Here is a 13471-nt window from a genome sequence, read left to right as displayed (position 1 = left end):
TCCTTATCCTAGAGAGTAAACATCTAGGAAACTTGTGAAGGCAGAAGACAATGTCAGTGTTGTAAATGATCTGCATGGTTCCCCCTATCTTGGGAGAGCCAGACAAGTTGATGGGGCCAGCGGTCCTAGGCTATGACCCTCCTCTGCACTACTGTAACCATCTGCCACAATTTCTCCTGCTCTGCCTCCTGCTCCTAGTTCAGACAAGGAATATGTACCTAGATATTGTCACTACCTCTGCCCAATAGGCTCTGCCACCTATGTAAAACCTACGTATGGTGGCAAAACTACACAGTCCGGCTTACCAACGGGGTCTCTTACTCTTATTTGAACAAAGCATATCCTCAAAAGAAAGAGTGACTAAAAACATTACTTTGTCAGTCAAACAATATACAAGCAAACAAAAAGATCTAGTCATTCATAAATAAAGAATAGCTGATCCAACCCACCCCTATTTGAGAATACCAAGGCCCAGAAAGCAGAAGGATTCTGTCTCTATGAGGAGAGAACATTTTACAGTTTGAGAATCAGTCTCTCTGGTCCACAGAGTGGCCCCGAAAAGATTAATAACTCTGGACAGGCTAAAGCAACAGCCTAAGAATTCCTCACTATTTAGTAGCAACGCTTAGTAAGAGACACTCCAGGTAGACAATCTGTGCGGGAACTTTTCCTGCAAAACTCATCTGAACCGTGTAATTTAATCAGCGATATAATGAAAACATTATCCAGTGTCCCGGTGCCTACAGTACTGGCCTTGTGAGAGCCACAGCAAGGAGTCTGTTCTTCCACCCTCCGGAGAACACCTAGCCGGGTGTGCTGTCAGAAAGCCAGGCTCCAGTTCCTGGGACTCTGAATCACTGGCTTTGTGCTGCAGACATTCCCTTTTGGAGGCAGCAACCAACAAGCTCAAACACAGTCTGTCCTATCTGACTCTTCGGAAAATCATTAGTCAACTGATGCTCTGCCTTTATCTATATTAACTAGGTATCTTTAGTTAACAGTAAGCTTGCTTTTGCATGACACATTTTTTTTTTTAAAGGAGAATGTTTTAAAGTTGGAAGACCTATGTTTAAAAAAACAAAGTGCTGAATATGTATTGGTTCCTTGGTTTTTGGTAAACCCAGGACTTTGCGAACTTAAACATTTATGAAAATTACACACAGACACACACACGTTTGGTTTCTCTGAATACTTTGCCAAGGACTTGCATTATGTGCTCACTGGGGTGAGTTGTTCAATTGGATCTTGCCTTTCAATTTTTATGGTAGTTTAGTTTTTTCTTCCTTGGCCTTCAATTCTTGCTTAAAGGCTGGCCAGCCGCATCAACTGCTCTGTGTAACTCCTTCCTCCCTGAAGAGTTGAACTTTCAGAGTCCCCGTATTGGATTCCTGTCCTAACAGAAGGAAGTGTTCCCTCCTCTACCTACTAAAAACATTAACGGTGGGATTTTGAAAAAATTAATTTGGATCTGATTTTGCTTCAATTTGTATCCTGGGTCAGGAGTCTCCAACTGTGAATAATGAGAACAAATTAATTTGTCGCACCTCCCCCAGTTACTTTAAAATTTAGAATTCATCACAGGACAGTCATTATTTATAGAAAACTTTCTTTCCCTCATGTTCCTTTTACAATGTAATTTAAAATACATTCACACAGTTCTACGATCAAAAAATACATAAGAAGCTAAATAGTGAAAAGTCTCCCTCTCATTCCTGTTCTACGTTTACCCTGTTCTCTCTCACACACACAGACTGGTGGTTACTTTATTAGCTTCATGTAGATGCTTCCAGAGTTTCTTTACTTAAATAATAAGTAAATAAAATGAATGTGTTATATATTCTTATTTTTCCCTTTTTATTTTATTCAAAAGGTAGTATACCATATGCACGGTTTTACACTGTACCTTTTCCTTAAACATTTTATCTTGGAGATCTTTGCATTCAATTCACAGAGAGCTTCCAAGCAAAGCGGCTCTGGGTCAGGAAAGCCAGGAGCCAGCAGATGGGAGCTGTCTGTCAGCACTGGTTATCAGGAGTCAGGGAGGAGTTGGGCTCGTGCCAGCTGCCGGAAGAGCAGCCCGGTCTCCCCACTGGCATGCCTTCCACTCCTCAGGACCTGCCTCAGCCCCAAAAGGGCCCTACCTAGAGAACCAACCAACTCAGGTGATTGGCCTACTCAGTTTACACGTGACAAAGCAGGCCCGGAGCGCAGGAGGGACTTGTGGTCAAGGACAGAAGTGGAGGTTGCTAGTCTATTGCATTCTGGCTCCAAATTCTCTCCACTGTACCACGTATGTCAGAAACTTTTAGAGACATGTCTGCAGAGCAAATTTCAAATTCCTGTGTCAAGCCCTGGTCCCGACTTAGAAGGAAGCAGGGTGTGGTGCAGCAGGAAGAGAGAGCACGAGCTGGAGAGTCAGGAAACCTGGGTTCTAGTCCTGAGCCCTCTGTGGGTCCCCGTTCCCTCTGTGAAGTAAGAGACTGCCACCAGATGCTCTCCAAGGTCTCCTCTAAGGGCTTCCGAGTCTTTGATATCCATCTTCTAGCCGTACTGAAGAGCCTGGTCCCTGAGGTTGTGCCCAGGGTCCTGTTATTAGTTCCACCTGGAAGGTACCTTTGTTTCTCTGTCTCCACACCTCCAGACCCACTCTGACTTCTCCCGATACTTACCTATTAAGAAAATACTCCTTGTGAACAAGCTAAGCCCTTCTACCTTAGAGCCGGCTCTTCCCTGGGCCTAGATTACTCCTTCCAAAGAGCCAAACTGGTCTCTCAAATCAGTGTCTGCTCAAATGACGCTTATAAAGATGCTTTCCCTCATCATCTTATCCAAAGTAGCACTTCCCCAGTCGTCCTCCTCCTCTGCTTTATTTCTCTTCATAGCTATTACAGAATTTATGTTTACTCTGTCTCACCCCATTGGAATGCAATGCAAACTCCTCTGAAGCAGAGACATGTCTTTTTTTTTTTAATTTCGAAGAGCACCTGACATATAATAAGCACTCAATAAATACTCACTGAATGAAACGACTATTTGTAAACAATTAAGTAACAAAAAGCCAGGCTGCAGAGACTCCTCTTCTAATACTACTCTGAGGCGTTTCTCACATTCAGTAGCTTGTTCTGTACGCACGGAAGTCCCACACAGGGGGGAAGATAAGTCAGGGAGGCAGCAGACGGCTTTGGGAGATAGATGTAGTCAGGCACACAGCAAGGGATCTTCCTGGAGCCAGACAGACAGGTTCTAGCACTAACCTCTGCCCCTGTACAACCTCAAGCATGTCCTTAACTTCTAGAAATCAGATAACCTACCTCACAGGTATACAACAAGGATGAGGGAAAACGATTTATGTGGAAGCATCTTATCAGGTACAGGCATCATATTCTACAGGTGAAGTACTACTTTGAGGCCAGAAGTAGACTGAAACTGTTAATATGGGAACAGTTTTATTTAAAGATAAACTGCCTGGGAACCCTCCTACACTATTGGTGGGAATGTACATTGGTGCAGCCATTATAGAGAACAGTACGGAGGTTCCTTAAAAAACCAAAACCATAGTTACCATGTGATCCAGCAATCCCATTCCTGGGCATATATCCAGAAAAGATAAAAATTCTAATTCGAAAAGATACATGCACCCTGATGTTCACAGCAGCATTATTTACAATAGGCAAGACATGGAAGCAACCTAAGTGCCCACTGACAGATGAATGGATAAAGAAAATGTGAGGGGTGTCTGTGTATATGTATATATACAATGGAATATTACACAGCCATAAAAAGAATAAATGCCATTTGCAGCAACAGGGGTGGACGTAGAGATTATCATACTAAGTGAAGTAAATCAGACAGACAAAAACAAGTATATTGTTTTATATGTGGAATCCAAAAAAAATGATACAAATGAATTTATTTACAGAACAGAAATAGACTCACAGACATAGAAACAAACATGGTTACCAAAGGGAAAAAGGAGGGACAAACTAGGAGTTTGGGACTTACAGATACACAATACTATATATAAAATAGATAAGCAGCAAAGACCTACTATATAGCACAGGGAACTATACTGAGTATGTTTTAATAACCTCTAATGGAAAAGAATCTGAAGAAGAATTTATATATGTATAGCTGAATCATTTTGCAAAAAAAAAATGAATTAAACTGTCACACAAAAAAAGTGTCCATTCTTAAAACACATGCACATATATGAATGCTTGTCCACTTATACATATATATGTTGAAGGGAAACCCAAGCCTAAAAGACACATACTGAAAATGAACCTGACTTACTAGAAAATTCTTACCTGAAATCCTACCACATGTTCCACTCTATAATGTGAATCATTTTTGACAGGATTTCAGACAAACAGCCTATAACGAAACTGAACTTTCCAGAGATAAATGCAACCTCTCTTAGGATACTATGGGTCCTTGGACGCATTAGGTTATCTATGGCTTCCACTCACTGTTCTTGCTGATTAACAAAAAAAAAAAATTATTCAACCACCTCTATTAAGTTATATCTCTAATAAGAACCCTGAACAGGTTAGCATTACTTGTTGCATTTGGTGGATAAGAAAACCAAGCCCCATCTCCTCTAAAAAGCCAATCTTGATATTCAACCCACACCAATTTCTTCCTAACCTGAATACTTACAGTCCTGACTGACGGGCAAGCACTTAGGTGCTGGATCTTACACCATCTCTGTAGCATGCCAAATGTCTTCCTTGCGTGGCAAGGACTATGTCATATTTCTTATATATTCCCAAAAGAACTTAGCACAGGGCTTCTTAAGCACAAGGAAGATGCTCAGAAATACTAATCTGAGTTGAACTTAAAATGAAACTGTAATAAGCACACAAGGAATTCAGGAACAAAGGCATTTAGGAACAGAGCCAAACTCAGAATTCTCACTTCCCATCTGATGATGACAGGTCTGCTCCCCAAGACAACTGTATGGTCCTCAAAGGCAAGAATATCCCCTAGTTTGTCTTCTTTTTTTCTTGTCACCTGAGCCTTACACTCTGAGACACACAACAGTACTTAACAACTATCTCACAATGTTAGAGGGAGAGTACGTTAGGGAGAGAATGTTAAGAGAAAGAACATGAGGTTGTAAGCCTGCCTGCCAGTACGTCCATGTGTACCCCAACAAATGTTTTGTAAGAATCATACTGATATTAAGGATGAAGATGAACAAACATTTATGTGAAACCCAAAACATTGTTGAGGTTGAATACAAAGCCTCCACAATTAGTTTATTATCTCAACATGAAAGTATTTAGATACATTCTGTCATTAAAAAAAAATTCTTTCAAAATAAACCTTTCTTGACTTTGCCTGGCATTTCCTTCAGAAAAAAACAAAAAGGTTACTAAAATTCCACTCCTTTGCTTAAAAAAGGAAGAAAAGAATAAGAGTAAAATCTAAATCTCATCCCGATGTAGGTGGCAAAGTTATTCTTTTCCAGGATGAGTAAACACTCTTAATTATACTGAAGCATTTTAAATGGAAAGTGTGTTACTAAACTTACAAATATGCATGAGTTTTGCTATGACCTGGCAGACAGCTTCTAGTTAAATGATCATCACTCTGGAATGAAGAAACATCTTTGGTCAATTTTTTCAAGTAGTTACAAGCTACTAGTCAAAGTTTCAAGTGAATGAAAATTCCACTTTTACCATATTTATAGAATATCTAGCCACGTTAACTTCTCCAACTTTTCACGTGCAGACTGGCCTCAAGATTTGGAACCAATTGTGCTGCCACGAGGTGCCTGGTTACTTAACATTACGTTCTTGCCCCAAAGCTAAAGAGTGCTTCCGCCTGCGTCTGTTGGCGGGAGGCAGAACACTGGGAAAGGACCACAGCCTGTGAAGTCTGGCCGACACTCCTCTGCACCGGCAGAATGGCCGTGGGCAAGTTTAGTGTCTCTGCATCTCTATTAACGTGATGGTAAAACCTTTGGGTTAATTCAAACTTCTTAGAGCCGTTATGCGGACTACATTACATTACATACATAAAGTGACTAGTACATAGTAGAGCCTCAATAAATGTTAGCTTCTCTTCCCACTTTTTTCATAGTCACAAAAAAAGCTATTCAACACTCTATTATTCAAGCAATAGCTCCATTTCCTACCTTGGAGTCATTTTCAGGCCTGCTGGCAGCCAGGCCACAGCTCACTAAAACATTTACATATGTTCTATGCCAGTTTTAAAAGAAAGAGTTCTTGATGAAAAAAACAAAACAGCTTTATAAGCAGTCTTCTCCTGCCTTTGATTCAAGAACAAGTTTTTTTGAACAGTTTAACTACTTTCAAAAACCTTTTCTTTATTTAGCTTCCCACTGATTGTAGAACTAATCACTGTCATGAGAATAAATAAGTAACACATTTATTCTGAAGAAACTACTAGTCAGGGGAATCATTAGAAGGACTCTTGGCACAGAAATCCTTGGCAGAATTCTGTTTCTATTTAGTTTGCAAAATTTTGTAATTCCAACAAAACATTATCAATTTTTATCCTATGAATATGGGGCTTATTTCAGAGAAAAATTGTCTGGATTTAGTTTGCTACTTTATTTTGGATTTATTTAGCTGAACATTTGCAGAAAATGAGTAAACTATTTTATTAGTTGTTATTTATACAGTCAAGTCACCACACAATGCTAAGTATCTCCTAAGGGAAAAGGCAGCTTGGGATTTAAGCCAGGATGACAACTGTACCCCCAAACTGAGAGCTTCTAGAGCTGCTGAGAATATTGCTTAGATTTGAAAAATTCTACTATTTTGGGATTTTTGTTTCTCAAGGATAGTCTGCCAGTCTTCCTCATCTGTAGTTTAGCAGAAACATACGAGTTCCCTTCCTCCACCCACCTGGCACAGAAGAGGACACTAGCTGGCACACACTATTTTTATGCTGACAGCCAGAGCTATTTTAAGCTATTTCAGTACTATCCAAGAAGGTCAGCATGACATTAGTAAGCTAAAAAGTGAATTCTCAAGTTTTTGATCACTTAATAAGGACACTGCTTTTTAACAACCCCACAGTCTATCCCTTGTTCATACAAATAAGAATACAATTCAAAAACATAAGCCATTAAACCACAATTAGAAAATCCTACCTTTTGTGCATCTCCCGTAAAATATGCAATGGCCATGGTGGGCAGAATCATGAACAGTGCATTGTAGTAGAGCAGACCGTACTTTCCCAGCTCCTAGGACAGCAAATAATTAGGTGTTTCATTTCATTCTAGCAGTTAGATAGAGGCAACCCTACACAGAGTAGCACCCCCATTACACACACACGCCTCCCTTTTCCACAACATACACAGTAAATTCAAGTCAGGAGTTCTGCAAACATTAGGAAATAACCTAAGCTCCCCACCCCCCAAAAAAGCAAACCTACAAGATTTTAAGTTTATTTGAAATAAATTCCTTGAATGCTGAAGATCAGAGAAATAAAAATGACACCAACTGACTGCCTCCGAACAGCAAGCAGGGAAGAGGTTATTTTGAACACACGCATACATCTCCATAGGAACACATCCTCGGAGCCCTTCCCTTTCCAGAACTGAACCACAAGTCATCAAGTTAGTCTTGGGCTTTTCAGAACCATAACAGAGGGCGACGTAAGAGAGACGGAAGTGGGGAGGGTATATTCAGCCATAGAGCGCATGTTTAGTATGCACGGGTACCTCCAATAAAAAAATAATAATTTTTAGAAATTAAATTGAAAAAAAAGAGAGATGGAAGGACAGACCCAGACACACAGACTCACACCCAGACCAACGCAGACATAACGTCCCAGGGAGGTATTTCTGAAAATGCGTAAGTGAAGCACAATGCAAATGAAGACCACCCTACGAGTCCCAAAACACAGTGTGACTGGTAGTGCCCTCAGCTCCTGGGAAGCCACAAAGGGCCGCATACACCTCCAAGCACCAAGCACGGGGAGCCTATGAGAGCCCTGGGTCCCCCTTGATTCGGGCAATTCCAGGACATTCAGCAGGAAGCAGTCACCCGGAAGAGCAGGCCTGAGTCTGGGGGCTTCAGGGGCAAGTAGAGGAGCAGTGAGGATGGGGCGTAGTACCTGCCTAACTTCTGTGATTGAAAGGCCACCAAATGATATGAAAAGTCAAACTGCCTCCTCAAACGCAGCTTTGAGAAACTGGAAACAGACATCCAATAACAGAAAACTATAGTTGATTAGACTCTGACACAACCGTACAATGAGATACTACGCAGCCGCTGAAAATGTTTACCAACACTGACTGACAAGGAAGGTGTTTGTGAAACAGGACTAAATGGAAAACACAGGTTAGAAAACATGATGTATCACCTCTCTTCTATGTTCCTCTCATTGTTCAGAGTGCACCTACAAACACACACACAAAAGGCATCTACCAAACAGTGCCTCTCACTTGATGGTGGAATTAATGGAGATTTGTATTTTCTTCTCCGTTTATCTACATTTTCTACTACTTATAAATGTGTTATTATTTGTGTGATTTTGTTACAATTAAAAATGTTTTAAATTTAGTAGCTGCATTCATGTCTGCATGCAACACTAAGTCTTTATGCCACATGATTCGTGCTCAAAGGACCATGATTATAAGCAGTAGGGAAATTACAGGTAATAAAATTCCTGACTTATTAAAAGCATCTGATTGTGGCCCTACTGCCTCTCAGATAAACCAAATGACTGATGCTTATGGCCACCACAAGCATCAGTGAAAACCTGTGCCTCACTTCTAAGGCAGCAAGAGAAAAACCATTGTAGGACAAAACCACCTTTAACAACAGTGTCCCATCAGCAAGAGATGTGAGTATTATCCCGAAGTAGAGGATACCCCCGCCTCCCCCCAACACACACACACACACACACACACACACACACACACACCCGTGTTTCACATCTTAACAGTTTTGAATATCTTCTCTCCTGCCTTCTTAAATAGGGTACACTGACTAAAATTTAACTCAGGGCATCATGATAAACATGCACTCTTGTACTGTGTTCTTACATGGTGTTGCCCATTTTTAAGTAGTTCCATCTGACTTCACAGTTGTGCTGTTTCTCTTGCAGTTAAGCTGACCTTTTATATTGGTGAGAAGCCCCTCTGCCTCTAGCAGCACTGCTGCTCCTAATCCATTCACTACGAGTAGCAGATCAATATGCCTAAAAGTTCTAATACAAGTAAGTCAGAAGTCATTCTTGAGGGAGAAATTAAAGGACTTCCCTGGGAATAAAACACCCAGAAACCCACTTGGCTCTCTCCTAGGTTCTAGGATATGCTCTAGCCTGTACTGTCCAATATTGTAACCACTGGCCAAACGCAGCCATTACAGCTGAGTTACAATGACATTAAACTACTAGTTCAGTTCCTGTTGCGCAGGTCGGGTATCAAGCACTCAGCAGTTACATGCGGCTAGTGGCTACCGTTAGTGCACAGCAGAGATAACAAAAGATTTCCATCATCACAGAGCTGTGTGGGACAGCGCCGTTTTAGGCAGCTGAGGCTGTTGGGCGAATGAAATGTTATTATCACCACCTATTTTCCAAAGCAGAAAATGGGCTGAAGAAAAAAAACAGAGTAAAACTAAATCTCTAACTGCTCCCTTTTTTTCTATCACACAAAGATAAAAATTTCTAATAGCAGCTTCCATTTAAATGCAATTATCCTACAGAGTTGTCAAGGCAAATCAGTGGAAAACAGGACAGAGAAGGCACATTTAAAGAAAATCTGTTGGAACTAGATCTACACTGTCCCTAGTTCTTCAAGGTTACCCAAAATAAATATCCCCTGAAAACAATAAAAAACTATTGGGATGGTTGTGTATTCTATGACTCTCTCCGGAAATGGCAAAGCCAGCTGCCAAGATGATACCAACTCTATAGTAATCCTACTATCGAGTAAGTAGGGCATTTGTATTTATGACTTGAACCCTAAAAAAGGACCTGAAATACTTTCAAGCATATCATACATGTAACAGAGCAGGTAGAAAACTGAGCAGGTACGGTCATCTGACTAAGAGAACACGTGGGTAGGACAATAAGATGAAGCCATCGTCAGTTACACGATTTAATTATGAGATAAAAATACACCAGCTACTCAGGAAAAACTATGATGACATCTGTGATAAACATCTCATGTTGGTTCTCATACAGGGTACACTACGACAGAAAGGACAGCACCTTCAAGAACAACCCTATGATACATGAAGCTGAGTTCCATATACTTCTGACAAGAATGCAGTCTTAGTAGGGGAGGGTATAGCTCAGTGGTAGAGTGCATGCCTAGCATGCACGAGGTCCTGGGTTCAATCCCCGGTACCTCCAAAAGTAATACAGAGATGAACCTAATTACCTCCCCCACTTTAAAAAAAAAAAAAAAGAATGCAATCTTATACCATAATGCAGTAAAAGCAATGTGGCTCAAATGTCAGCATTCTGATGGTCTGGCTTGAACTCAAAATGAAGTTTGGTGTGTTTATATTCAAAGTATGCAGTGGACAAACAAAAAATATCTTTAAGGCCTTTGTGTGCAGGCTGCAATTAAGGCCTTTGTGTGCAGGCTGCAAGTTGTAGGAAAAGAGCCGGGTATGTAAATCTCGGACATGAGATCTAGCCCAGGGAACGCCCAGGGAACTTGGTGTTGCCCCTGAAAGAGAGATTCTGATGCTGCCTCGTTTCCCATTACAGTCAGCTCTCCATTCCCACGGGTTCTGCATCTGAGGATTCAACCAAGAGGGAACGGAAAATAGTTGGTGAAAAAAAAAATATTCCAGAAAGTTCCAAACAGCAAAACTTGAACTTGCCACCCAAGCAACTATCTACACAGCATTTATATCATATTTACAACTATTTACGTAAGATACATTGTATTGAGTATCATAAGTAATCTAGAGATGATTTAAGTATACGGGAGGACATGCCCACTTTATATGCAAATACTACTCCACTTCATGTAAGGGACTCGAGCTTCCATGGATTCTGGTAGTCTGGGAGGTTCCTAGAACCAATCCCCCACAGACACCGAGGGACAACTATATTTGTAGGACAAATAAACAAACTCCATTCTTGTTTGGCAGTCCCTTCCAACTCACTTCTAAAATTTGCTCAAGGGTTCCAGACACTTCTTCCTTGTCCAGGTCCCTCACCAAGTCTTCTAGAACATTTATGACACTTTCTCTAATGAATGCCCCTTACTTATATCACTATCCCGAAGTCAATACTCACTCAGTCCCTTCCAGAAAAGGCAACAGTAAAGTCCAACCGCTAATTAGAAAATAAAGTATCTTATGTGAGCACCAACGTAAAGGCATTTTACCCTCAGAGATCCCCAAGTCTTTCCCATCTCTCATAAATACTTTTCTTTATTCCCCACTCTTTCTCTGGTGCTTTGGCATCACCATTCCCAACATCAGTAAACATCTCTTAAAGAAGCTTTAGACTGCTACCTACTTTTGAATCTAATTTTTGTTTTACGTAGGCACCATTTGCTGCTGTCAGGGCATCGTTTATCAGAATAAAAACATATCCTTCCAGGTCAAATGCCAAGTCAGAGCTGCAAAACAAAAACAACACTTTAGTATCAACTAACATTTTAAAAACATGTGTTTATAATATTAAATAGGGCTGAACTACAATATTTCCAAGAACATACACTTATCTAAGTAAGTGAATGTTAGGCATTTTATCAACTACTAGTACTTTTTGGTTCCTGGTTACAGTTTGCAATTTCATAATCAATAAGAGAGTCTTCACAAATGAGGAGCAATAATACTTAGACACAATCATTAGCAATAATCAACCGTCAGTTAATAGCACACTGCTCTGAATTCAATGTCAGACAAGAAGAAAACCACCAAGTTCACCAAGACAATACACCTGAAGCAGGCAGAAGGTATCAGAACACAATTTCACAGAAAAGGACACCAAAAGGGGGATGAAGCTGTTAACGTGTCACTTTCCAAAGGTTCACAAAAAAGGTAGGGCTGTCTTGCACAGGTGGTTGGGCCACTGGGTGGAATTTCTGAAGTGTGGATTATGGGCAGTTCTGAGATCAGGCTACCCCAGTGTCTAAGCACACCAGGCGAACTCAAATACTTAAAATAACTCCTTAATGAGCCTATCAGCTGTAACTAGCAGGACTAGGGAAACTGAAGTTTTCCTGCATTTAGTAGAGCACTGGGCCCAAGAATAAGAACTTAGTAAATTGAACAGAATAAATGAAAATCTAAGAAAATTATGCCTTCAGCATATTTTAGCACCCTAGCTAACACAGGGGCCCCATGTTCTGTGATCTTGCAAAGGTGCCATCTATTTGTAACTACTACATGGAACAGACTTCTCAGGAGCTCCATGCCACTACCATTTCAGACAGAACTAGCCTAACGTCCCCTTCTTCCAAGCAGCCTGAAAATCCTCTTCCTCCCAATTTCTTTCCCAAGTAAAAGGTTCTAGTTAGATAGGGCTGGACCAGGTAGCAATTCTCCTCAGAAACGCTATGCCGGCCAGAGTCGGCCCTGAGGAATCCCTGTTGTTTTGTTCAGCTTTAGATCCCACCAGCTTCAAGCAAATGCTTCAAAGACTGGCAGGGCACCTTTGAAAAGAAAGTTAGGAAGCTCATATAGAATTTCTCCAAGGAGGCACTATTACCTAGAGGGAAAAGCAGTCAGCTATATAACCAAATTCTGGCAACTAATTATTTTATTCTTTTTTGTTTTAAGATTGAAAGTTCACTTGGAGATTTAGGGTGGAACAGAAATTTGACGCATAATATTTCCCCCCAGCCTATACTATAGGGATATGGTGAAGATAAATGAGCCAATTCAAGAGGTACACTGGAATTGCCAGATGGAAAATAGCAGACTTTGTGGCATTAGCAAACCCATATATGCATGCTCGGGGCTCAGTAAAATGTTGTAGAAGACTTCTAGTAATCATTACAATTTTCTAAGTCTTTGGGTATCCATATTCTCCACTCATTTTAAAATGAAAATTTAAGAATAATGGAAAAAAGCTGTTGTAATTTAACAGAATATCTAAGTTAAAGGCATTTGTGATATAACTTAGGTGAAGCCAAATAAATCAATTCTATTATTTATCATTCCATAAGGCAAATACTTCATTATCGTTGGCCTTTTCTGAGACATGATTTTCTAGCATGCAAATAAAAGAATGCCACATGGTTTATAAAAGCACACAGGCCCTGGCGTCAGGCACAGATTCAAACCCCAGCCCCGCGGCTTACTAGCTGTGTGACCTGGAGCACGTTATTGAACTCATTTGAGTTTCCTCAACTGTTAATGGGACAATTATACCCATACCTTTCAGAATGGTTATGAAAAATATATAAATGATGTGTGTAAAATGCCAAACATATTGTGTGGCACAAGGTATGTGCTCAATAAACAGAAGACACTATAACAAACTCTAAATTACATTAACTTTTAAGAATCCC

At 40.5% G+C, this 13471-nt stretch overlaps 1 protein-coding gene across 2 annotated transcripts in view; it reads right to left on the bottom strand.

Annotated features, from left to right (window-relative positions):
• The window catches only part of SLC35D1 (solute carrier family 35 member D1), a 47336-nt gene that overhangs the window by 28555 nt on the left and 5310 nt on the right, over positions 1–13471 (bottom strand). The window contains exons 7-8 of one of the 2 annotated variants that reach the window (XM_074376274.1): positions 11470–11572; positions 7127–7219 (exon numbers count right to left, since the gene is read on the bottom strand). In XM_074376274.1, the coding sequence (XP_074232375.1) occupies positions 7127–7219; positions 11470–11572 (196 nt within the window). Of the gene's footprint in view, positions 1–7126; positions 7220–10074; positions 10737–11469; positions 11573–13471 lie in introns of those variants that run through there. The other variant, XM_074376275.1, reaches the window with a different exon arrangement.

The sequence above is a fragment of the Camelus bactrianus genome, chromosome 13 (genome assembly GCF_048773025.1).
Source record: "Camelus bactrianus isolate YW-2024 breed Bactrian camel chromosome 13, ASM4877302v1, whole genome shotgun sequence".
NCBI classification, from domain to species: Eukaryota; Metazoa; Chordata; class Mammalia; order Artiodactyla; family Camelidae; genus Camelus; species Camelus bactrianus.
Note: the sequence above shows the minus strand (reverse complement) of the source record. Positions and strands in the feature narration are given on the sequence as shown.